This window comes from Gopherus flavomarginatus, chromosome 6 (assembly GCF_025201925.1).
Source record: "Gopherus flavomarginatus isolate rGopFla2 chromosome 6, rGopFla2.mat.asm, whole genome shotgun sequence".
Lineage (NCBI taxonomy): Eukaryota > Metazoa > Chordata > Testudines > Testudinidae > Gopherus > Gopherus flavomarginatus.
The window spans coordinates 106669047-106696456 of NC_066622.1; the positions used below are offsets into that span (position 1 = coordinate 106669047).

At 48.5% G+C, this 27410-nt stretch overlaps 1 protein-coding gene across 1 annotated transcript in view; it reads left to right on the forward strand.

Moving 5' to 3' along the window:
- HECTD2 (HECT domain E3 ubiquitin protein ligase 2) overlaps window positions 1-27410 on the forward strand; it is a 103496-nt gene that overhangs the window by 27412 nt on the left and 48674 nt on the right. Inside the window, exons 3-5 of the mRNA XM_050959394.1 lie at window positions 15398-15536; window positions 18464-18566; window positions 25870-25959. Of these exons, the coding sequence (XP_050815351.1) occupies window positions 15398-15536; window positions 18464-18566; window positions 25870-25959 (332 nt within the window). The remainder of the gene's footprint in view (window positions 1-15397; window positions 15537-18463; window positions 18567-25869; window positions 25960-27410) is intronic.

A 27410-nucleotide genomic window follows, 5' to 3' on the forward strand; every position in this document is an offset into this window, starting at 1 on the left:
TAAGGTCCAAATCTGGGACTAAGGTTATTACACCTCCAGATACCTCTTGAGGAGGACAGACTCTCAACATGAGTGCCTGGACATTTTGCAGTTAGCAACATCCACCCAGCTTGTGCTACCAATTAATGAAGCGCTCCTGGATCCAGCAAAAACAGTGTAGCAACCTCCTGCCACCATCCCACCAACTTGTAAATTGGCAGATAAGAAATATTCTGTTCCTACAAGGGACTAAGAATTTTTATTTTCTCACCCCTAGTTTATTTAGTTCACTGTTGGTGAATGCTTTGAACGACTGGGGTCAACAGCAGGTCTAAAGGCATATTTATCTATGACCCTCCAGTTTTGGATTGCAAATAATTAGGTGATCACAGACAAGTATGATTACACAAATTACAAGAAGTTTGCATCCTTTATTGAGTATCTTCCACGGGAGCATTCCAGATCATCATTAAAGAGGTCTCTTATTAGTAAAGCAGCTTGGGCAACCCCTGGGCCAGGCGCAGCAGGTGCTGCTGGAGCAGTCTCAGGCCACCACCCCTATCCCTCTGCAGCAACAGGAGTTTGGGTGTGGCAGGGGGCTCAGGGCTGGAGGCTGGGATGAGGGAGGGGGTGAGGGCTCTGAGTACAGCTTACCTTGAGGGCTCCCCGGAAGTAGCGACATATCCCTCCCTTAGCTCTGCATGCTGCCTCCACGCAGAGGCACCACCCCCGCAGCTAATGGGGGCTGCGGGGCCAGCGCTTGGGGCAGGGGCAGCGTGCGGAGCTAGGAGCCAAGGGAGGGACATGTCGCCGCTTCCGAGGAGCTGGGTAGGGATCCTGCCAGCCCTGCCAACCCCCTTCCCCAGCAACAGCGGGAGTCCTAGGCTGCATGCTGCCACCTGCCCCACCCCCACCCTGCACCAGCAGAGGTCCTGGGCTGCCCCCCCCCAGCACCTGTGGTGCCCCCCAGACTACTCCCTGAGCACGCACCCCGTGGGATGCCCCCCCATGAACACCTGTGGCACCCCAGGCCACCCCCCACCTCACCCCACCCCCAAAATTTAGTGAAGGGTACATAGTACAAGTCATGAACAGGTCATCGGTCATGAATTTTTGTTTACTTCTTGTGACTTGTCCATGATTTTTATTTAAAATACCTGTGACCAAAATGTAGCCTTACTTATTAGCCAAAATCTTTCTTCAAGTGTCTTTAGATGCTGCGGATCATCTCCACAGCAGTTGTTGTGCACAGGGCATCTTGGCTCCAGTCACCAGGGTTTCTAAGAGTAGTTCAGAATACACCTCTACCCCAATATAACGCTGTCCTCGGGAGCCAAAAAATCTTACCGCGTTATAGGTGAAACTGTGTTATATCAAACTTGCTTTGATCCACCGGAGTGCGCAGCCCCGCCCCCCTCTCCCCCCCGGAGCGCTGCTTTACCACATTATATCTGAATTTGTGTAATATAGGGTCGCGTTATCTCGGGGTAGAGGTGTACTGGTTAAAACCTCCTGTTTGATGGTCAAAAACTCTTCTCAGGAACTACGGACAAAACCTGCACATGCTGAAGGACTGTAGGGCCACACTGAAGTGTCTGGGTATATACACCCCCACAAACAACAGATGTAGTGCAGGCAGTGTACAGTGCAAAGCGGAGATGGGCGGATCATGTAGTCCACAGGCAAGACAATAGGTGCACAACTCACATCAGTGACTGGATCCCCAGAGACCACAAGGGGGGAGGGATAGCTCAGTGGTTTGAGCATTGGCCTGCTAAACCCAGGGTTCTGAGTTCAGTCCTTGAGGGGGCCACTTAGGGACCTGGGGCAAAATCAGTACTTGGTCCTGCTAGTGAAGGCAGGGGGCTGGACTCAATGACCTCTCGGGGTCCCTTCCAGTTCTTCTTTGAGTGCTTGCTCATATCAATTCCAATTAGGTGTGCGTGCACTGTATGCACATTCATCAGAAGATTTTTACCCTAGCAAATACTCGATGGGTTGGCTGGGTCACCCCCTGGAGTGACTCCGCCATGGCGCCAGATATATACCCCTGCCTACCCAATGGCCCCTCAGTTCCTTCTTACCGCCCATGACGGTTGTTGGAACTGTGGAGCGCAGCTTTGCTGATCTCCACTTCCCTAGCTTACTTGTTGTTCTTTACTGTTAATTATGTTTATAGTTCGAGTTTTACAGTTATAGTTAGTGTTAGTTGTGTGTATATATATAGTTAGTGTATATAGTTGAGGGGGGATTGAGGATTAGCCCCTTTCCTCCACCCCGGTGCCGGGCTCATGCCCAGGTCACTGGGATTCAAACCATGCTCGGCGTGCCAAAAGCCGATGCCAATAGGGATTGCCTCAAGTGCCTAGGGGAATCCCAGCTTCCTGACAAATGCCGCATCTGTAGGTCATTTAAACCGAGGACGAAGAAGGAGCGGGACTTTCGACTGAAACAGCTCCTCATGGAGGCAGCACTTAGCCCTGCAACGTCGGTACCAAGCACTCAACAGCCTGTATTAGTGAGGAGCACTCCTTCGGCTCCGGACTGCTCTGGTATCGCGAAGGAGCCACGGCACCGACCCTCACCGGCACCGATGTCTGCTCGGCACTGCTCCCTGTCCCCATGGCCCAGGAAACAACGCAGTGCTCCAGCTGCTTCAGCACCATCCGCACGACAGAAGGAGCGCCCATCGAAGATGGATTGCCCGGCACCTTCCTCTGCCGCAGCACCGACTGCGGCACTGCTGAGTGAGGCACCATTGATTCCAGCCCCACAAAGGCCGTTGAGTCCGGTGCCTGAAAGCTCCCCGGCTCACGCTGTGGTTGAGCTTGCTCTCCCATCTACACCAGAGTCCTTCTCCATGGCAAGAGAGCTGATAGTCATGACGGAGACCGCACGGCCTCAACCACCAGCACAGCCAGTGCGGGCCATCCAATCCATTGGGAACCCTGCCTTGGTGAGGCTGCCCTCTGTCAGACCCGCAGAGAGACGTCGTTCAAGATCGCAGTCTCACCAACGCTCTCGATCACGCCGATCACACTCCCGGCGCTGCTCACAGTCCCGGCACTGCTCTCCATCGCGGTACCGGTTGCACTTGCAGCACCGCTCAGCCTCCCGTTCGCCTGCCAGATATTCCCGGTACCGATCCGACTCCCAGCACCGTCCACAGCACCGCGCATCTCGCAGCCGCTTCAGGCGAAGGGACTCGAGATCCCAGTCGACCTCCCTGCACCGCTATGGTTGCAGGTCCCGGTCTCTCGCGCGGTACCGTTACAGTTCCCAGTACCCCTCCCCGGTGCCGTCCCGGGAAATACCAACCCGAGATGTGGCTCCCTCTCAGGGTCTATCAGCACCGGGTTGGCCGTCGAGAGACACCGTGGGCGTACCACTAAGCCCAAGGTGCTCCCTCAGTTGCATCACGGTCTGCCCCGTCGGAACACTGGAGGCAGCCGTAAGCCTCCCCCCCTCATGGGTACAGATGAGGCTTCAGTACCACTGGCAGACACCCACGTCCCACCTGAGCCTAACACCACTCCTCAAGAACAGGAGCCCCCACAGGACCCTCTTGTCCCTGGCCTCTCTTCCTCCTCACCAGATGAGGTTGTGGCAGGAACATCCTCCTCCGACCCTCTCCCAATTGATCTAAGGGCCCATCAAGACCTCTTGAGACGAGTGACACAGAATATGAATCTGCAGGTGGAGGAGGTCCTTGAAATAGAGGACCCTGTAGTGGACATCCTGTCTGCAGACACACCTACTAGAGTGGCTCTGCCATTTATCTGCACTATACGGGCAAACGCGGACACCATTTGGCAATCCCCAGCCTCGATCCCCCCCACAGCCAGGGGAGTAGAGAGAAAATACAAGGTACCCTCCAAGGGGTGCGAGTATCTCTACATACGCCCTCCTCCTTGCTCTCTAATAGTTCAATCGGTGAATGAGAGGGAGCGTCATGGCCAGCAAGCTCCTGCTCCCAAGTCGAAGGAGGCTAGGCGCATGGACCTCCTAGGCCGCAAAATATATTCGGCTGGGGGCCTTCAACTTAGGGTGGCAAACCAGCAAGCCCTTCTAAGTAGGCACAACTATAACACGTGGACGTCCTTGGGGAAGTTTACGGAGCTTCTTCCCCAGGAGTCCCGACAAGAATTTGCGGCCCTACTTGAGGAGGGTAAGAAGAACCTCCCTCCAAGTCTCTGGACACAGCGGACTCTCCTGTCAGGACTCTGGTGTCAGGAGTGACGATGAGGCGTATCTGCTGGCTCCAGGTATCAGGCCTTCCTCCTGAGTTACAATAAACCATTCAGGACTTGCCCTTTGAAGGCCAGGGCCTCTTCTCGGACAAGACTGATCCCAGATTACAAAGTCTGAAGGACAATCGCGTAATAACGCGCTCGCTGGGCATGCACACACCAGTGACCCAACACAGGACCTTCTGACCCCAGCTTCACCGTACTTACCCCCGCCTAGGCCACAACAGGACTTCAGCAGAAGGCGTGGCCGAGGGAATAGATGGAGGCAGTCTGGCCTACAAGGGGGTCAAAATCAGGCCCCCCCAAACCACCGGCGGGGCCCAAACAGAACTTTTGATGGGACACCCAAGGACGGCTCCATTGTTTTCCTGGGTCCTTCCCCTCCCTTTTACAACCGCCTCTCCCATTTCCTCCCTGCGTGGTCCCAGCTAACTTCGGATCATTGGATCCTGCACACGGTGGAGTTGGGATATCACCTTCAGTTTGTTTCAACCCCACCTTCCCACCCTCCCTCCTCGTCCCTCTTCAGGGACCCCTCTCACGAGCAATTCCTCTTACAAGAGGTCCAGTCGCTCCTAATCATTGGAGCCATAGAGGATGTACCAAAAGACCTGAGGGGTAAGGGGTTTTATTCCCGCTACTTCCTAATCCCCAAGGCAAGGGGAGGTCTACGACCGATCCTAGACCTGCGAGGATCAACAAATTCATGATAAAGTTGAAGTTCCGCATGGTGTCCCTGTGGACCATTATACTGTCCCTGGATCCGGGAGACTGGTATGCCACCCTCGATATGAAGGACGCATATTTCCACATCGCAATTTACCCACCACACAGACTACCTCCTTTTTGTGGTCAACCATCAACATTTTCAGTTAACGATCTTTCCATTAGGCCTTTCTACAGCTCCGTGAGTATTCACAAAATGCATGGCCATAGTCGCCGCCTCCCTCAGGTGTCGTCGGGTGCACGTCTACCCGTACCTCGACAATTGGCTTATTCGAGGAACCTCTGAGTCACAAGTGAGACATCACCTGTACATCGTCAAAGACCTCTTCAGGAGCCTAGGCCTGATGATCAATGTAGAGAAGTCTACTGTGATACCCATGCAGAGAATAGACTTCATTGGGGCGATTCTGGACTCCAATCTGGCCAAAGCCTGCCTACCGCAGCCTCGTTTTCAAGCGATGGCTACAATTATTCAAGGCCTCCAGCCTAGTAGGTCACATGGCCGCCTGCACCTTCGTGACCAAACACACCAGGCAACGCCTCCATCCATTTCAAACCTGGCTTGCCTCAGTATACCGGCGGGCCGGGACAACCTGGGCTCGATACTCACTGTTCCCCCAAATGTTCTAGGCTCCCTAACCTGGTTAACCCCCACTCTAGTCTGTGCAGGGATGCCATTTCACCCACCGCAATCTTCGATGGCCCTAACCTCAGATGCGTCATCTCTGGGTAGGGGTGCCCACCTCGAGGGCCTCCGCACTCAAGGCCTTTGGTCAGCTCAAGAACTGACCTTACACATCAATGTGCGGGAACTGAGGGTGATTCGTCTAACATGCCAGATGTTTCGAGAGCATCTCCAAGGCCGTTGTATTTCAGTGTTCACGGACAACACAACGGCCATGTTTTACATAAACAAACAGGGCGGAGCACTCTCCTCCCTCCTTTGTCAGGAAGTCATCCAGCTCTGGGACTTTCGCAGAGGTCACTTTAGCCCACTTGATTGATCTGGTAGCGTCCTTTCTCCCAGGAGTTCAGAACATTGTGGCGGATCACCTCAGCAGATCCTTCCTGTCTCACGAGTGGTCGATTCGTCCAGACGTTATCCATTCTGTTTTCCAGAAGTGGGGTTTTCCCCACATAAACCTCTTCGCCTCCTGCGAGAACAGGAAATCCCAAGTGTTCTGCTCCTTCCAAGGGCACTCCCCGGGCTCCCTCTGAGATGCATTCCTGATATCGTGGAGGAACCGTCTACTTTACGCCTTTCCACCATTCCCGTAGGTCCACAGGGTCCTCCTCAAGCTCCGCAGGGACAGCGCCCATCTTATCATGATCGCTCCAGCGTGGCCGAGGCAGCACTGGTACACCATGTTGTTCGACCTCTCAGTGGCAGACCCAATTCCCCTACCACTCTGGCCGGATCTCATAACTCAGGACTTCGGCAGACTTCACCATCCAGACCTGCAGTCTCTTCACCTCACAGCATGGTTGCTCCGTGGTTAAGCTGGTCCGAGTTATGCTGCTCTGCCTCAGTCCAACAGGTACTCTTGGGCAGTAGAAAGCCTTCCACTAGGTTGACATATCTGGCCAAGTGGAAGCTTTTCTCCTGCTGGTGCGCTCAACGTAACACTGTCCCCACGCAGGTACCAGTTCCTACTGTCCTGGACTACCTCTGGTCCCTGAAAGAACATGGCCTAGCGGGGTCTTCCATAAAAGTGCATCTGGCAGCCATCTCTGCCTTCCACCTGAGGGAGAATGGCTGATCAGTCTTCTCTCACCCCATGGTTTCAAGGTTCCTCAAGGGCTTGGAACATTTGTACCCGCAGGTTAGACGCCCTACCCGTATCTGGGACCTCAATCTGGTTCTAGCCAAGCTTACGGGTGCTCCTTTCGAACTGCTAGCCACCTGCTCGCTGCTGTACCTCTCCTGGAAGACAGCCTTCCTCATCGCTATTACTTTGGCAAGGCGAGTATCCGAGCTTCGGCCCTGATAGCGGAATCCTCATATACGGTGTTTCATAAGGACAAGGTACAGCTGCGACCACATCCCGCTTTCCTCCCTAAGGTGGTGTCCGTCTTTCATGTCAATCAAGACATCATCCTTCCGGTCTTCTTCCCGAAGCCGCACTTGTCGTGTCAGGAACAACAGCTGCATTCCCTAGACGTCCGCAGGGCTTTCGCCTTTTATATCGAAAGAACAAAACCCTTTTGAAAGTTGCCTCAGCTCTTTGTAGCAGTGGCAGATCGGATGAAGGGCCTGCTGGTCTCCTCCCAGCGAATTTCATCTTGGGTGATGTCTTGCATCCAGGCCTGCTATGATTTGGCTCACATTCTGGCTAGCCACCTCACTGCCCATTCTACTTGGGCTCAAGCTTCATCTGCTGCCTTCCTGGCCCATGTTCCCATCCAGGAGATATGTCGGGCAGCTACTTGGTCGTTGATTCACACCTTTGCGTCACATTACGCATTGGTACAACAATCCAGGGATGATGCAACATTTGGCTCAGCAGTTTTACATTCTGCAACATCTCGCTCCGACTCCACCACCTAGGTAAGGCTTGGGAGTCACCTAATTGGAATTGATATGAGCAAGCACTCGAAGAAGAAAAGACGGTTACTCACCTTTGTAACTGTTGTTCTTCGAGATATGTTGCTCATATCCATTCCAAACCCACCCTCCTTCCTCTTTGTTGGAGTAGCCGGCAAGAAGGAACTGAGGGGCCGTTGGGTCGGCAGGGGTATATATCTGGCGCCACTCCAGGGGGCGACCCAGCCGACCCACCGAGTGTTGCTAGGGTAAAAATCTTCCGACGAACGTGCACGCAGCGCGCACATACCTAATTGGAATGGATATGAGCAACACATCTCGAAAAAAACAGTTACAAACCGTATTTTCTATGAGATAGGTATAACTGCTAGGAAGACCAAAAACACACTGGAAAGAACGCGCTCCAGCAAAACAGAATGATGTAACATCGACTTATGTTCGTGGAGGGACAGACGAAGACAAGCCACACAAAAGTAAAACAACAGAAGATTTAGCAGGTCTTAAACTGCCCAGTGATCGCTCCCAACTCAGTTCTCTATTTTTCACTGAACCACCAAACCTGTTAGAAAAAGACAAAGGTTTCAGAGGAGAAGAGCATCTCACCCTCCATCATCGAGTATCCAGTCATCATCAAAACAGCAATTTTCATGGGCTGGTCAAGGGTTCGACCCTTCCCTCACCTATAGTTTGTAAGCTGCAACCCCCTTTGCCCACTCCCCCACTTTTGGAGATTTGCCATTTGCCTTTGCCATTTCCAGCAGGCCTTGTGGCATGTTACAACAGACAAGGAGATAATAACTCTGGGCTACACCATTCCCTCACTGCCACCCAACAGCAGCTGTTACCTGCCCACACCCTGTGACCCATAATCCCACAGAGTTTCAGCGTGGATCCCTATTTAGCTGTCATGACTACCCTGCTTCTCTATTCCTGACCCCTAGAACTGCAGCACAGACCCTAGTACCTGGTATTGACCTTCAGCCTGATTCCTGACTGTCTCTGACCCTTGTCTTAACTCCTGACTCCGGTTTGACTCTCAGCTTGACTCTTGACCCTGATACTGGCTCTGACCTCTGGCTTCAGTTCCAGAATCTCAACCTCCTGCCACTGATCCTTCCTACCTTCGCCCAGAATCGTGACAAGTACTCTGCTATCAGTTAATGTTCAGAAGATGATACCTGGATTAATTTTTTTTAATGTTACAGATTACTACACATGGAAGAAGTACTTCAGATTGATTTTCCATCTTCAGCAAAAAAGAAGCAGTTCAGTGGTGTTGATTATCAGCTTTGTTTATTATGCCAAAGGAGTTGTAATGAGGCACTAGTTAAGACATCAGCATCCATCCAGAAATAACTGGAATCCATCTTCAAATGGTGTTCATATAGTTAAATAACTTACATTACTTAACATAATTACAATCCTAGAGTAATTTATTACAGTATCCTTGTTTTTACTTTGGTCTCAATCATTTTTAGACATTAATGAGGAGACAAAGAATACCAGCTAGCAGCAAAATCTTTGGGGAATATCACCCCGGAGGACCTGATTGAACACAACACTTGGCATTGTGAACCAAATTTTTGCAGGGAAAAAGTTGTGACTTGTTGTGGAATCTCACACCCAAACACTCGCTACCCTTCAAAAATGCTAACTAGATGTCATCTTTGAAAAGCATACTGATGTGTTTTAAGCTGTTTTTCAAAGGGTACAGGACTTGCAAGACGAGTTCCACACATTCAGTGTACTTTTCCGTATTCAGTGACTATTATTATACATGATGGAGAGCCGCAATATCACAGAATGGAACATGAAATTTAATGAGGCTAAACTGGTGACAAAGTCAACTTTTGGACTAGTGCAGTAATATATGAAGATGATTGAGTCTTTACTGCTCTTTATTCAATCTGCTAATTAGAATTTGCATCTCACACTGGAAGACATACAGAATATGTTTTTGCTTTAGATTTAACCAGCTATTCTGAGATGATTGCCTGCTACCTCGCTGAAATAAGAGGTGTAAAAAGTCTGACCTTCTGTTATCTTATTATCAAACTATTGTACTGGAAGGTGTTTGATTCAGCCTCCAAAGACTCTTTCCTCACTCTGAAAGTTCTCGGAATGCATGAGACAGTCACTGATGAGGTCATAAATGAACTGAAAGCATTAATATACCAAGTTTACCATTTGAAGACTAACATTATGACACTTGCAGAACTACGCTAGTGGATGTTCTCCAAGAAACAGATAAACTGAGAAAAATTGTCATTGATGCACTATTTATACTTGATGTCATGATGGCAAATATCAAGCAATGGAATGGCTCTGGAATGATCGATCATATCCAGAACTACCCTCCCCTATTGGGCATAGTTGGGTCTTGGAGAATGAACTGATCACACCAGTTGTGTGAAATACCATGTGGTCCCAGTCAGTGCTTCAGTTAATCAAATGCTCACATGCAAAGACCAGATGCTTACCATTCTGCAAATGTTTGGCCAGTCGCCTGCCTTGCACAGACAAGGATCAGTTTGAGATTGTGTCTAGCAATGGTGCCCTAGATGGCGATGACATTGATGACTTTGATAAATAAATGTTTTCAGTCCTACATGTCAAGGCTAACTTCCCTAGGATTACAAAAGAACAGTGTCTTTTTTATGTAAGCAATGCATCCCTCTGTTAAAGTATAATTTTAAAAATGTTGACTTTAAACATTTTCTCGAATACATATCTACATAATTGTTCTAGGTTTGTCATGTTTGGTGCCATTGTGTTGATGGGGGAAAGGGGCTTTCGAACGATACCCAACTCGAGCCATTTCTGACAGCTCTGTATTATCAACTGTATTATCAAAATTTCTACCGACTGGACGACCTGAAGCTGGGTGCCAAGGGAGCATAAGCCCCCCCACCATGCCACAGAAGGTGGAACAATTGAAACTGTGATTCTGTAGGTTTTTAGGAATCAAATGACACCTCCATCACCTTTCTATCACTAATTTGCCCACCGAATGAGATTTTACTATATTGTGTTCCCAGATCTATGCTGAAAAATTTGGGTAGAGCTGTGAATAATACAATATAGGCCTGTCGATTAATCTTAGTTTTAACTCCTGCGATTAACTCAAAAAAATTAATTGCAATTTAATCACACTGGTAAACAATAATAGAATACCAATTGAAATTTATTATAAATATTTTTGGATGGTTTCTACATTTTCTAAAACAGCAAAAGCTGTTTTATTTGGCATGTTGGGGAAGTGAGGATGCCGGTAACTGAAAAATGCCGGTTAACTAAGGGTATGTCTACACTACGGGATTATTCCGATTTTACATAAACCGGTTTTGTAAAACAGATTGTATAAAGTCGAGTGCACGCGACCACACTAAGCACATTAATTCGGCGGTGTGCATCCATGTACCGAGGCTAGCGTTGATTTCTGGAGCGTTGCACAGTGAGTAGCTATCCTGTAGCTATCCCATAGTACCCACAGTCTCCCCCGCCAATTGGAATTCTGGGTTGAGATCCCAATGCATGATGGTGCAAAAACAGTGTCGCGGGTGATTCTGGGTAAATGTCGTCACTCATTCCTTCCTCCGTGAAAGCAACGGCAGACAATCATTTCGTGCCCTTTTTCCCTGGATTGCCCTGGCAGACGCCATAGCATGGCAACCATGAGGCCGTTTTGCCTTTTGTCACTGTCACCGTATATGTACTGGATGCTGCTGACAGAGGCGGTACTGCAGTGCTACACAGCAGCATTCATTTGCCATTGCAAGGTAGCAGAGATGGTTACCAGTTGTTCTGTACCGTCTGCTGTGCCATTGTAAATTGGCGATGAGATGACGGTTATCAGTCGTTCTGTACCATCTGCTGCTGTCATGGGTGCTCCTGGCTGGCCTTAGCTGAGGTCGGCTGGAGGCGCAAAGACAAAAATGGGAATGACTCCCCGAGTCAATCCCTCCTTTATGATTTCTCTAAAAATAGAGTCAGTCCTGCCTAGAATATGGGACAAGTGTACTAGAGAACCAGTGTACCAGAGAACCAGAGAGCACAGCCGCTCCGTGTCAGATCCCGCAGAAATGATGACCTGCCTGCCATTCAGAGGGGGTGCCCCTGCAACAACCCCACCCATTGATTCCCTTCTCCCCCAACCTTTCTGGGCTACCGTGGCAGTGTCCCCCATTTGTGTGATGAAGTAATAAAGAATGCAGGAATAAGAAACACTGACTTTTTAGTGAGATAAAATGAGGGGGAGGCAGCCTCCAGCTGCTATGATAGTCCAGGCAGGACATTAAACAGTGGAGGGGAGAGGAGCCCAGCATCCCGCTGCTATGATAGTCCAGGCAGTACAGAATCTTTTCTTTAGACATGAAAGGAGGGGGCTGATGGAGCTCAGGCCCAGTTGCTATGATGAAGACAGTTACCAGCCATTCTGTACCATCTACTGGAAATGACCGGGAATCATTCCTATTTTTACCCGACGCCCCCGGCCGACCTCACCTGAGGCCATCCAGGAGCACTCACGGGCTGATGATGACGATGGATAGCAGTTATATTGTACCGTCTGCCACTGGAGATGGAAGGGGAGAGAATGCAGCTATTCATTGCCGCAGCACCGCGTCTACCAGCAGCATGCAGTAGACATAGGGTGACATTGAAAAAAGTCAAGAAATGATTTTTTTTCCCTTTTCTTTCCCGGGGGGAGGGGGTGGTAAATTGACGACATATACCCTGAAACACCCTGGACAATTGGGAGCTCAGCCAAGAATGCAAATGCTTTTCAGAGACTGCAGGGACTGTGGGATAGCTGGAGTCCTCAGTACCCCCTCCCTCCCTCCATGAGCGTCCATTTGATTCTTTGGCTTTCCGTTACGCTTGTCACACAGCACTGTGCTGTGGCCTCTATCTATCATAGCCTGGAGATTTTTTCAAATGCTTTCTCATTTTATCTTCTGTAACGGACCTGTGATAGAACAGATTTGTCTCCCCATACAGCAATCAGATCCAGTATCTCCCATACGGCCCATGCTGGAGCTCTTTTTGGATTTGGGACTGCATCACCACCCGTGCTGATCAGAGCTCCACGCTGGGCAAACAGGAAATGAAATTCAAAAGTTCTCGGGGCTTTTCCTGTTTACCTGGCCAGTGCATCTGAGTTCGGATTGCTGTCCAGAGCAGTCACAATGGTGCACTGTGGGATACCGCCCGGAGGCCAATACCATCGATTTGCAGCCACACTAACCCTAATCCGACATGGCAATACCGATTTCAGCGCTACTCCTCTCGTCGAGGAGAAGTACAGAAACTAGTTTAAAGAGCCCTTTATATCGATATAAAGGGCCTCATTGTGTGGATGGATGCAGCGTTAACTTGGTTTAACACTGCTAAAATCGGTTTAAACACGTAGTGTAGACCAGGCCTAAGAGGGAGGGAGTTTGGGTGCGGGAGGGGCGGGGCATGGTCTCTGGGAGGGAGTTTGCATGTGGAAAGGAACTCAGGGCAGCAGGTTGAGGTGCGGGAGTGGGTGTGGGTTACCTCCGCCTGCAGGCACCACCACCACAGCCAATGGGAGTTGCAGAGCTAATGCTTGGGGTAGGGCGGGGGCAGCCTGCCGCCCCTCTGCCTAGGAGCAGCCAGGACAAGTTGCCACTTGTGAGGAACTTCCCAAGGTGAGCACACACCCCCGGATCTGGCACCCCACGCCACAATCCGTGCCACAACCCGCTGCCCTGAGCCTCCTCCCGCACCCAAATGCCCTCCCTGAGCCCACACTGCCCAACCCCTCCTGTGCCCCAACTCCCTTACCCTGCCCCATGTCTATAAACCGGAATTTCAATGAAGATCAAAAATGCCAGTTTATAGAACTTTACAGATGGTGAAGTGTCAGATAAAACAGCTTTCACTGTATATTGATTTCAGCACAGAATACAAAGTGTACAGTACTCACTTTATATTATTATTTTTTATTACTAATGTTTGCACTATACACATGATAAAGTACTGAAGTGTAATCTATCGTGAAAGTGTAGCTTACAAATGTTGATTTTTTTTTTTGTTACATAACTGCACTCAAAAACAAAATAATGTAAAACTTTAGAGGCTACAAGTCCACTCAGTCCTACTTGTTTAGCCAATAACTCAGATAAACAAGTTTGTTTGCATTTATGGGAGGTAATGGTGCTGAAAGTGAGAACAGGCATTTGCATAGTACTTTTGTAGCTGCCATTGCAAGGTATTTACAAACCAGATATATTAAACATTTGTATGCCCCTTCATGCTTCAGCCACCGTTTCAGAGGACATACTTCCATGCTGATGACACTCATTAAAAAAATGTGTTAATTAAATTTGTGACTGAACTCCTTTTGGGGGGGGGGGGGCTGTATGTCTCCTGTTCTGTTTTACCCATATTCTGCCATATATTTCACGTTCTATCAGTCTTGGATGATGACCCAGCACATGTTGTTTGTTTTAAGAACACTTTCACTACAGATTTGACAAAATGCAAAGAAGGTACCAATGTGAGATTTCTAAAGATAACCACAGCATCCAATCCAAGGTTTAAGAATCTGAAGTGCCTTCCAAAATCAGAGAGGGATTGAGTATGGAGCGTGCTTTCAGAAGTCTTAAAGAAGCAACACTCCGGTGCAAAAAGTACAGAAGCTGAACCACCAAAAAAGAAGACCAACTTTCTGCTGGTGGCATCTAACTCAGATGATGAAAATGAGCATGCGTCAGGCTGCACTGCTTTGGATCGTTATCGAGCAGAACCCATCATCAGCATGGATGCATTTCCTCTGGAACGTTGGTTGAAGCATGAAGGGAAATATGAATGTTTAGCACATCTATCATATAAATATCTTGTGACACCTGCTACAACAGTGTGATGCAAATGCCATTCTTACTTTCAGGTGACATTGTAAACAAGTAGTGGGCAGCATTATCTCCTGCAAAGTAAACAAACTTGTTAATCTGAGTGATTAGCTGAACAAGAAATAGGACTGAGTAGACTTGTAGGCGCTAAAGTTTTGCACTGTTTTATTTTTGAATGCAATTGTTTTTGTACATAATTCTACATTATAAGTTCAATTTTCATGATAGAGATTGCACTACAATACTTGTATTAGGTGAGTTGAAAAATACTATTTATTTCAGTTTTTACAGTGCAAACGTTTGTAATCAAAAATAAATATTAAGTGAGCACTGTACACTTTGTAGCCTGTGTTGTAATTGAAATCAATATATTTGAAAATGTAGAAAAGATAAAAAATATTTAAATAAATGGTACTCTATTTAACACCATGATTAATCATGTGATTAATTGCGATTATTTTTTTTAATCACTTGACAGCCCTAATATAATATAAATATTGCAGCTGGTTGGGCAGTAAGTAAGCTTCACTAAAACAGTCAAAAGAAATGAAAATTTCTGGTTTAATTTGAAATGTGATTTATTTATTTATTTGACATTTTTTAAATGAATTTTATGGAAAAGATTTGGAAGGGAAAATACCATTTTGTCTCACTCGTTTTAGTTATTTTCACTGCAGAAAGGTAAGAGGAGGAAATTTAAAATAGCAAGAATGTGTTTTTTCACAGTGAAATTTTAAATTTTGATATTTTTCCAAAAAATGAAATTTTGAGCAATATGGAAAAAAATTATGCTAATTCTTATACTGGTTGAAAAGGCATTTTCTGTCAGTTTCACATATATACGAGTTCCTAGTTTACAAAAAGAATGTTTACGTTCTCTTTACGGATTATAATGTAAACTTTAATCCTTTTGTATAGTTCATATGCCTTTGTGTTTTGCAAGCTAAATAAATCAATCTTTCTTTGTAAATTATGTATATGATTACAATACATTTAACACTTCTTTAAAATTTTTCAATAAGTGAGAGATCTACCACCAATTTGCCTTGATGTTAGGCAAAAGCAGCGCATCTCTATAGATACACTACCACCGGACCTGAAAGCTCCAGTCCCACCAGAACCTTCCCTTCCCATCCGAACCAAAACTATGAAAGACTTCCAGTAAGTTGTATTGGTTTTAGCTATATATTCTGTTTTGCTTTTATTGACTGACTTTCCATTTTATTTATGTTTGTTTGTTTATATATGTAATATATTTATTTTCTAGCTGACCCCTAGTGATGGGATAACAGAATGCTAGATAGAATGTGTTTTATGTACGTTAATTTGGCTAGGATGCTGGAATGAATACTTTGTGTCTGTGAAAATTGTCATGACTCCTTGCTCAGCTTGGGTTTTATGCATCACCTAAAAGATAGCACCATCAGCAGCTCAGTGCCACATGCATTTTTTCTACCATTACTGTTTTTTGGGAGGGAGAAGGGGAAAGAACTACTGATATTTAGTGGATATTTATTTTCAATCAAAGATCCTCAACTCTGACTGAAGACATTGTGTACCAGGCCTTTAATTTGTAACTTCCTGTATTTCTGGACCTTTGACAATAGTTAATAATATGAGCTGTGCTACCTCTCCCTTAAATGTTTAAAATGTAGAAATATTTTTTCATATTATGTCACAGGACACTGGTGTCAGCAGTTCACTCTTTTTGTAGTTCCTTTTTATTTATTTATTTTTATCCTCCTTTCTATTGATGTTAGTACTATTTTAAATAGTGTAAGTAAGCTTGAAACCATATTGGGGAAATCTCTTATGTGAGAAGCACTACACTTAATAGGCCTTTTATTTCTGTGGACTTAGATCAGAGTCTGTACAGGTGAGCTTTATACTGCTGTCCTCTTACAATTTGGCAAAAGGACAATGTGATCACTGTGCCAAATCAGTTTAAGTTTGTTCCACTTTCATGTTTACTCCCTCTGTCAGAACACAAACCTAACTGACCTCATTTATCAAGGAAAAGTTCACAGTTGTTCTTAGTGACATATGAGTTTATCTTCTTTTAACAAGTTGGTTGCTTTTTTTGTGTGTTTGAGATTTCTCACTTTCAGTAGGAGGTTAAAAGTAACAAATTTTCTTATCTGTCAGGTGTTTCTTTACTTGGTGCAGAATGAGTCAGGTATCACAAAGGAATTGGTAAAAGAATATTTGTCTAGAACTCAAGTGGTCAAAAAATGGAAATGTGACAAACCCATCTACCATGCATTTTATTAATTTTGAATAAAATTTTCAAAAGTGTCCGTGACTTAGGAACCTAAGGCCCACTGACTTACAGCAAGACATGGTCCTAAATCCTTTAAGCATTTTGTATATATTATGTCTATTCTCACATTTACAGTGTGTTTCATTGAAATACACAGGTTTGTCAGATGAGTGATTATATAAAAATGTTGTGGAGGAAAAAATAAATTATTTGTATCACTAACATGTAGGGCCAATGTTTTCTGGAAATTGCCGCTATTACTGCTTTTTAATTTTTTTTTTTCCTAAATGACTCTTTACTTCTGGAATTGCTCTTAATTTTTGGAATTGCCATTCAGAGGGTGAGCAGGGCATGCAGGGTGATGTCCACAGTACCTATCACCCACTCATCTCCCCTGCACAGAGCTGGCTCCTTTCCCCCGCCACCCAGCACACAGCTTGCCTGGTCCTCACCCAGTCCTGCTCTGCCTCCAGGCCCAGCTCTGCCCTCATTTCTTCTCCGCTCCCAGACCAGCTCCACCTCTAGCCCCAGCTCCCCCCCACACCCACAATCCCCAGTTCTCCACCTTCTGCCCAAGCTCTGCTGCTAAGGAAGTCTTGGCTATGCAGTAATGGTGTGGGGGGCAGGGGAAGAGAGAGAGAGACAGATTCCATTACTGGTAAGGGGCAGGATGCGACTGGAAAAGTTTGAGTACCGTTATTGTAAAGCCGGGGTAGGCAACCTATGGCACGTGTGCCGAAGGTGACACACAAGCTGATTTTCAATGGCACTCACACTGCCTGGGTCCTGGCCACTGCTCTGGGGGACTCTGCATTTTAATTTAAATTTAAATGAAGCTTCTTAAACATTTTAAAAACCTTATTTACTTTACATACAACAATAGTTTAGTTATATATTATAGACTTATAGAATGAGACCTTCTAAAAACGTTAAAATGTATTACTGGCACGCAAAACCTTAAATTAGAGTGAATAAATGAAGACTCGGCACACCACTTCTGAAAAGTTGCCGACCCCTGTTGTAAAGGATTGCATGTTATTCATGTTTATCAATAAGTGTATTTTTATTAATATAATGCATATCAAAAATATCTGAAATATATAGCTTTGAAAATCCAAAATTACTGTTTTCATTGCTGGAGAACACTGGCCCTACTAATATGAAAATAAGTTGTAGATTGGCTTTGCATAAATGTGTTTACTTTTATTTTCAGGATATTTGGAGTTTTCCATTATATCAGACATTAGTTCTTTATGAGTGTTTAAAGTGTTAACATAACATATCCAACTCCCAGCTTTTTAACTAGGTGTGAATCTCTGAATTTTATTGTTACAACAATGAATGTGATCTTACACGTGCTATGTAAAATTTAGGAATTTTAAAGCTTGTAATACAAGCAAAGATCAGTACGTGTAAGTTAAATTAACAGTTTTAGGAGGTTACTTACTATTTTAAATTATTTCTACACATTGCATAAGAATTGATAATACGTTATTCTATTACTAATTTGTTTTAAAATACTGAAATCAGAATCCACTGAATTTATAAATATTATGATCAGGTAGTGTTGAAATATATTTTGCACAACCAATTTCAAATGCTTCCATTCTTTTGAAGCGTCAGTGTTTCTAGATTTTCAGATAAAATATTAGAGTAAAAGTTAACTTGCACACATCAATTCTTAAATTCACCCTTCTCATAAATCGTTTAGAGATGAAAGACAATGGAGTAATAGTGAAGTATGAAGTACTAAGTCTATTTCATAAAGCATTTAATATTTGTACATAAACTTGTGTGATATATATTTATTTGTGAATTTTCTTTCTAGGGAGGATATGGAAAAAACTAAGTCATCAGGAGACTGGAAAGCTGTGCATGATTTTTATTTAACAACATTTGATTCTTTCCTGGAGCTAAATGCTGCTTTTAAGGTAGAAAACAATTCAGAATGCTGCTTAGCTCTTATAGGCTTTATATCTTCAAGATGCTAAATATCTATCACATAAAATTTATATTTATCTTTGTTTAAACAGATTAGACTCATAGTAGTATCTTGTTTACCTTACCCATACACTTTGTAGTTATAGCATTTCATTGCTTCATTTACTAGTTCCATTTATTATTTGTTTTTAGCAAACCATTTGTTTATTATTCATGTATTAGTAAACCAATGTCTCAAGCACATCTGTAGGATTTAAAACAAAAGAAATACTAAAATTGGTGTCCGGAGAATTAAAGAAAATGCAAAGACTTTATAAAAGCTGTCTCTGTACAACTCGTTTCTGAAAGATTAACTTTGCATTATAGTAAGTGAAACTATATGCATATTATTCTGTTAAAATTTGTAATACTTTATGACTATGGAGTGGCTTTACTATCTTTTTAGACTATTGTTGATGTAGATTCCATTGCTGGTAAAACAGTTATCTGACAGCCCTGGAGACTGAAGCCCTTAATTCCCACAGTCAAATACAGTATGGTTTTTGGAAATGCATTCTTCCTTGCATTGCCTTCTTAATGTGCCTCAGTCCAGTTCTGAAAGGATCACATCTGTGGGTGGGTGCTTCAGTCTCCATGCACAATAAATCCTTCGTATTTTTTCAGAATCTGTGTGTGTCAGTGCAAAATATGGTTGTGCTATTTGATGTGAACAGTGGGATCTGAATTGAGGCAATTAATTCATGTCACACAGGCTATCTAACAGATAGTGCATGATAGTAATTTTGTTGCTCTTGACTGTTGCTGAATTTGAATTTGAACCAATGACTAGAAATGGTAGACTGAATCACCCATCATGTATCAGCTGACACGTCTAATGTAGTCTCATTATTTTAGACTTTTGACAAATTGGACGCATGTGAACTTCAGTAACATAAATGTATTCTTGTATAGAATTTGAAAAGATACAATATCATATCTGACCTGGTTTCTTTTTTGTTGTTACAAAAAATTATCATTCTTCTTCGAGTGATTGCTCACATCCATTCCAGTTAGGTGTGCGCGCCGCGCGTGCACGTTCGTCGGAAACTTTTTACCCTAGCAACTCCAGTGGGCCGGCAGGTCGCCCCCTGGAGTGGCGCCGCCATGGCGCTCGATATATACCCCTGCCGGCCCACCCGCTCCTCAGTTCCTTCTTACCGCCGTGTCGGTCGTTGGAACTGTGGAGCGCGGCATAGCTGTCCTCCACGTCCCTAGCTCTCCTTGTTAACTCTCGTTATTGTTATAGTTGTTAGTTAGATCGTTAAGTATAGTTAGTAAGTAATTAGGTGTAAATAGTGTTGTAGATAGTTGTTCGCCGGGGGCTGTAGCCCTTCCCGGCACCCGGCACCGGGCTCATGCCTGGTTCGCTGGGCTTTAAGCAGTGTGTGGCCTGTAAGAAGCCTATGCCTACCAGCGACCCCCACGACGCGTGCCTGAAGTGCCTGGGGGAATCGCACGGATCGGACAAGTGCCGCATCTGCAAGGCTTTTAAGCCCAGGACAAAAAAGGAGAGAGACCAAAGACTCCGGACTCTCCTCATGGAGGCGGCACTTGACCCGGCAGCTTCGCAGGCCGTGATCTCGGCGCCGGCACCGGATCGCACCGGCACCGGGAAGACTCCCCGGCACCGACCTTCTCCGGCACCGGGTGCAGAGCCGAGACCGTCAGCGTCTGCTACTCCAGCCAGGCAGACCCGACTGGAGCGCCCGGCCTCGACATCGGCCGCGGCGCCGCCGGCACCGTCGACTCCGGGCCCGGCGGGTCCGTCGAGTCCGGTGCCGCCAAGCTCCCCCATAAGATCTGGGGTTGAGCTATTGGTCCCATCCACGCCGGAGACCTTCGCCTCGGCACGGGACCTTATTGCCTTAACGGAGCCTACTCAGCTGCCACCCCCGGTACCTCCGGTGCGGGTCGCATCTAGAGGCAAGCCCATGATGTCGGCACCGTCTCGGGACTCGCGCTCGCGGTCCAGGTCCCGACGTCACGGCAGATCAAGATCCCACCGCCGCTCGCAGTCCCGGCACCGCTCCCCTCGGCGGTACCGGTCGCACTCGCGGCACCGATCGACCTCCAGACGGTCGCGGTCTGACTCCAGCCGCCGATACCGGCACCGTGACTCCAGGAGCCAGTCCCGCCGTCACTCGCCGCACCGGTCGACCTCCCGGCACCGAGCTGGTGGCAGGTCCTGGTCCCGGTCGACCTCCCGGCACCGCGTCGGTGGCAGGTCCCGGTCCCGATCCCGGCACCGAAGCAGCGGCCGGTACCGGTCCAGATCCCGGCACCGAGACAGAACCCGGTCCTGGTCCCGATCCCGGCACCGCTATGATTCCCGGTACCAATCCCCGGCACCGAGAACATCTTCGCTGCCGACCCGCGCAGACCCTTACCAGCCAGGGTCGGCCCCGCCGTGGCCTTCTAGGCAGCCGTCGGTGTCTTCGCAGACAGACAGCGGGTATGCGCTGGGCACCGACCGGCAGGCGGCGCTCTTTCAAGACCCGCCGCAACAGGACCAAGGCCCGCAGCAGTGGGGGTTTTGGACCCCATGGGCATACCATCAAGCCCAGGGCCCCCAACAGCTTCCTGCTAGGCCTGTGACGGCGGAGCACAGGGTGCCGGAAGCCTCGTTGTCTCGCCCCCCTCCCTCCCCGGATGGAGAGGAAGGGTCCAAGCAGCAAGACTCCGCTCTGGCTCCTGAGACAGAGGCGAGGGCCGAGGGGGACCCCCCATTGGACACTTTCTTGCCGGGGGTCTCCTCATCCTCCTCCCCTGATGAAGCGGTGGCTGGCACCTCCTCCAGTAGCCCCCCCCCCGCTGGATATCAGGGCGCACCAAGACCTCCTTAGGCGAGTAGCTCAGAATCTGAGCCTACAAGCCGAGGAGGTCTCGGAGATCGAGGATCCGATTGTCACCATCCTCTCGTCGGATGCTCCCACCAGGGTCGCCCTACCCTTCATTAGGACAATCCAGGCCAACACCAATACTATCTGGCAGTCACCGGCCTCCATCCCCCCTACGGCGAGGGGCGTCGAGAGGAAGTACATGGCCCCCTCTAAAGGCTATGAGTACCTCCATGTCCACCCGACACCGTGTTCCCTGGTGGTGCAGTCGGTGAATGACAGGGAGCGTCATGGACAGGAAGCTCCAGCCCCCAAATCCAGGGAGGCCAGGCGTATGGACCTCCTTGGACGCAAAGTCTACTCGGCTGGGGCCCTGCAGCTCAGGGTTTCGAACCAACAAGCCCTGCTCAGTAGGTACGCGTTTAACTCGTGGGTGGCAGCGGACAAATTTAAAGAGCTGCTGCCGCAAGACGCCCGCCAAGAATTTGCGGCCATCCTAGACGAGGGCAAGAAGGTTGCACGAACATCGTTGCAAGCTTCTTTGGACGCTGCAGACTCGGCTGCCCGCACCCTCGCCTCGGGGGTAACGATGCGCCGTATCTCCTGGCTGCAGGTCTCTGGCCTTCCACCGGAGCTCCAACATACCATCCAGGACCTCCTGTTCGAAGGCCAGGGCCTGTTTTCGGAAAAGACAGACCCCAGACTTAAGAGTCTCAAGGACAATCGGGTCATTATGCGCTCCCTCGGGATGCACACGCCGGGAACGCAGCGCAGACCCTTCCGGCCACAGCAGCAACAGCAGCGCAGGCCATACCCCCAGTTCCGCCAACGGCAGGACCTCAATAGGCGCCGTGGCAGGAATGGAAGGCGTAGGCATTCGGGGAACCAAGGGGGGCAGAATCAAGGCTCCTCTAAGCCCCCGCCTGGACCCAAGCCTTCATTTTGAAGGTGCGCCCGAGGGCGCAGTAACAGTTTCCCCCACGGATCCTTCCCCCCCGTTTTCCAACCGCCTTTCGTTTTTCCTTCCGGCGTGGACCCAAATAACATCGGACCGCTGGGTCTTGCGTACGGTGCAGACGGGATACCGCCTGCAGTTTACATCGTTTCCTCCTTCCCGCCCCCCTTCCTCGTCCCTCTTCAGGGACCCCTCTCACGAGCAATTCCTTCGACCGGAGGTACAGACGCTCCTCAACAAAGGAGCTATAGAGGCGGTTCCGGAAAACGAGAAAGGCAAGGGGTTTTATTCCCGCTACTTTCTGATCCCCAAGGCCAAGGGAGGCCTCAGGCCTATCCTCGACCTGCGAGAGCTCAACAAATACCTGGTGAAGTTGAAGTTCCGCATGGTATCCCTGGGGACCATTATCCCATCCCTGGATCCGGGAGACTGGTACGCCGCCCTCGACATGCAGGACGCTTATTTTCACATTGCCATTTGGCCACACCACAGACGTTTCCTTCGTTTCGTGGTGGGCCCCCTTCACTACCAATTTGCAGTCCTCCCATTTGGCCTTTCTACGGCCCCGAGGGTCTTTACAAAATGCATGGCAGTCGTTGTGGCACATCTTCGGCGCAGTCGTATCCACGTGTTCCCTTACCTAGACGATTGGTTAATTCGGGGCACGTCGGAACTGCAAGTTTGCAGCCACGTCCGCGTGATCACCGGCCTGTTTGCTACCTTGGGCCTCATGATCAATATGGACAAGTCCACCCTGATCCCCACGCAGAGGGTGGAGTTCATCGGGGCCGTCCTGGACGCCACCGTCGCCAGGGCTCTTCTGCCGTTGCTGAGGTTCCAGGCATTGTCGGCGATCGTTCAGCGATTGCGGGCAGCCCCCTTGACATCAGTACGGACATGTCTAACCCTGTTAGGCCACATGGCAGCATGCACGTTTGTGACCGGTTATGCTCGGCTCCGCATGAGGCCCCTCCAGTTGTGGCTCATCGAACATTACCGGCCGGCAAGGCAGCCGCTAGACATGCTGATCACAATCCCCCAGGGGGTGTTAGATTCTCTCGACTGGTGGCTAGACCAGTCCGTAGTGTGTGCGGGGCTCCCTTTCCACCCACCTCAGCCCTCGGTGTCCCTGACAACGGATGCCTCAGATCTTGGCTGGGGGGCCCACCTGGGAACCCTGAGAACGCAGGGCCTGTGGTCCCCGCAGGAGGTGAGGTTGTACATCAACATGCGGGAGTTGAGAGCGGTCCGCCTTGCTTGTCAAACGTTCTGTCACCAGCTTCAAGGTTGTTGTGTCGCGGTGTTTACCGACAACACGACGACCATGTACTATATCAACAAGCAAGGCGGCACCAGATCCTCTCCCCTATGTCACGAGGCGATGCAACTCTGGGACTTTTGTGTAGCCCACTCCATTCACCTCACAGCTTCCTTCCTCCCCGGAGTACGGAACACGCTGGCGGATCGCCTGAGCAGATCCTTCCTATCGCACGAGTGGTCCCTTCGCCCGGACGTCGCCCTCTCCATCTTCCAGAGGTGGGGTTATCCCCGTGTGGACCTCTTCGCGTCCGGGGGGAACAAGAAGTGCCAGGCGTTCTGCTCCTTTCAGGGCAGGGAGCCCGGGTCTATAGCGGATGCCTTCCTTATTCCGTGGACGACCCACTTGTACTACGCGTTTCCCCCTTTCCCTCTGGTCCACAGGGTCCTTCTGAAGGTGCGCAGGGACAGGGCTCGCGTGATCATGGTAGCCCCGGCGTGGCCCAGGCAACATTGGTACCCCATGCTGCTGGACCTGGCCATAGCCGACCCAGTTCCCCTGCCCCTTCACCCGGACCTGATTACCCAGGAGCACGGGACTTTCTGTCACCCGGACCTGCAGTCGCTGCACCTAGCGGCGTGGTTCCTGCGTGGCTGACAGGTTCTGAACTGCGCTGCTCCACACCGGTACGGGAGGTGCTTTTGGGCAGCAGGAAGCCTTCCACGAGAGCGACATACTCGGCCAAGTGGAAGCGTTTCTCCTGTTGGTGCGTGGAGAAAGGTCTCCGCCCTTTGGAAGTTTCGGTGGCCAATATCTTAGACTATATTTGGTCCCTCAAACAACAGGGTCTAGCGATATCGTCGTTGCGGGTCCACCTGGCAGCTATCTCCACCTTTCACCCGGGTGGGGATGGCCGCTCCGTTTTTTCTCACCCGACGGTGTCTAGATTCCTTAAGGGGCTGGAACGTTTATACCCTAACGTCCGACTCCCTGCTCCAACCTGGGATCTTAACCTGGTGTTGGCTCGGCTCATGGGTCCCCCCTTTGAGCCGTTAGCTACTTGCTCCCTGCTTTATCTCTCTTGGAAGACTGCCTTTTTAGTAGCTATCACCTCAGCTAGGCGGGTGTCGGAACTCCGGGCTCTTGTGGTAGACCCCCGTATACAGTCTTCCACAAAAATAAGGTGCAGCTGAGGCCACACCCTGCCTTTCTCCCCAAGGTAGTCTCGACCTTCCACATCAACCAAGAGATATTCCTCCCGGTTTTTTTTCCGAAACCTCACTCTTCAGGCAGGGAGCAGCAGCTCCACTCGCTTGATGTCCGTTGGGCTCTCGCGTTCTATGTGGAGAGGACCAAACCGTTCCGCAAATCCCCCCAACTTTTCGTGGCAGTAGCGGACTGCATGAAGGGTCTTCCTATCTCCTCGCAGAGGTTATCCTCATGGGTTACTTCCTGTATCAGGACCTGCTATGAGCTAGCCCATGTGCCTACGGGGCGTGTGACTGCGCATTCTACCAGGGCTCAGGCGTCGTCGCTGGCTTTCCTCGCCCGTGTGCCCATCCAGGAAATCTGTCGGGCAGCGACCTGGTCATCGGTCCACACCTTTGCTTCCCACTACGCCCTGGTCCAGCAGTCTAGAGAGGATGCGGCCTTCGGATCTGCAGTGCTCCATGCCGCGACTTCTCGCTCCGACCCCACCGCCTAGGTATGGCTTGGAATTCACCTAACTGGAATGGATGTGAGCAATCACTCGAAGAAGAAAAGACGGTTACTCACCTTTGTAACTGTTGTTCTTCGAGATGTGTTGCTCACATCCATTCCACACCCGCCCTCCTTCCCCACTGTCGGAGTAGCCGGCAAGAAGGAACTGAGGAGCGGGTGGGCTGGCAGGGGTATATATCGAGCGCCATGGCGGCGCCACTCCAGGGGGCGACCTGCCGGCCCACTGGAGTTGCTAGGGTAAAAAGTTTCCGACGAACGTGCACGCGCGGCGCGCACACCTAACTGGAATGGATGTGAGCAACACATCTCGAAGAACAACAGTTACAAAGGTGAGTAACCGTCTTTTTTTTTTTCTCTGTGCATACTTTTTTCTAAAATTGATACAAATGTTAGCACACCATAACTTTTATTTTTAAGGGATTTTTTTTAAAATGACCTTTAAAATAACTTGAGTAAAATATGCTTATGATTTGGATTTGCAGAAAGATGTCAGTCTCCCTTTCAGTACCATTGAAGACTCTGGAATCAATGCTAAATTTGTGAATGTTGTCTATGATGCCTTACTAAATACTGTAAGTAAAAATGATGTTTTCAAAATATTTTAAAAGATTCACAATTATGAACTGATGAATCTGCTGAAATTGCAAAAGCTGTGGAAGCTTACATGAAATCACCATAAAATCCTGAAAACTGCACTCTATGTATAGAACAACTTTTAGTTAATAATATTGTTTATATTTTGGTAGAGTCTAGAGGCCTCAATCAGGACCAGGACCCCACCATGCTATATGCTGCACAAACATAGCAAGGCATGGTTCCTTACCCCAAAAGCTTACAATCTGGATTAAAAAAGATACAGAAATGAGTGTAGGAAGCAATGGGGAAGATGGAATGAGGGTGACAATCATATGACTATGCATAGGCAAGTTAAATGTGCAAATGATGGGTTCCAAATAATTTGAAAGTTATTTTTCTTAATAATTAAATGCACAATATAGGCAATTCTTGACCACTTCTAAATTTAGCCAATTTTTTATTATTTATTTCATTGATTTTGTGTGACCTTTGGTGTTTTTCTGGACAAAAATATCTGTATCTGCTATAGTGAATTTAATATTACTGTTCAGTAAAGGATATTGTGTAACTATTAGTTTGCATCTAGGCTATCTGTTTGCATGGTACTGAACTGTTCTCCTTTGAGAGGTATGAAAGAAAAAATGGTAATGAGGGGGTTTTCCTCACAATATTTGAGGTTCTTACTTAGGCACAGATCTTGAAAACAGCTTTTGCAGGTAGATTCCTGTGATTGTGCAGGGCACTACCGATTTCAAACAGGCGCTACATTGTGTATGAGAGTCCACCTGTGCAGTGTTCTAGTGAAGTTAGAAGGGCCCTGCACAGCATACAGCTCTTGCAGGACTGGGGACTTGGACAGTAGAAAGAAAGAGCCTTTTCTTACATACTAAACAGTAGGCAGGAAAACAAGAGAATGGAAAAAGAAACTATAAGATAATATAGAACAGGAGTCGGCAACCTGTGGCACGCGTGCCAAAGGTGGCACGCAAGCCGATTTTTAATGGCACACCAAGGTCCCAGCTGCCGGCCCCACTCAGCCCTCCACTAGCCTGGGTGAACGAAACCGCAGGCTGGCAGTGGGCTGAGCAGGCCGGCGGCTGAGACTCCAGCTGGCAAGGGGCCAGCAGCCGGAACTGAAACCCAGCTGGAACCCAGAGCCGGCTGATGCTGGGGCGCAGCGTGTGGCACGCTCCCACCTGGGGGGCTGCTGGCTGCCGGAACTCTCCTGTAGGCTGGCGCTGGCGGCCGAAGCAGCAGGCAGTCAGGCAAGTGAAAGGGGCCGGCGGAAGGCACGGTGGAGATGTCCGCGTCCCAGCCTGTCCTACTGCCCCTCTCGCCACTGTGGCTGGACACAAAGCACTGCAGGCATGTGCCGTCCCTGCGGCTCCTGGGGAAAAAGAGTGGCAGGCCAGAGGGTCTTCTGCAGGGCCAGCTCCAGCATTTTTGC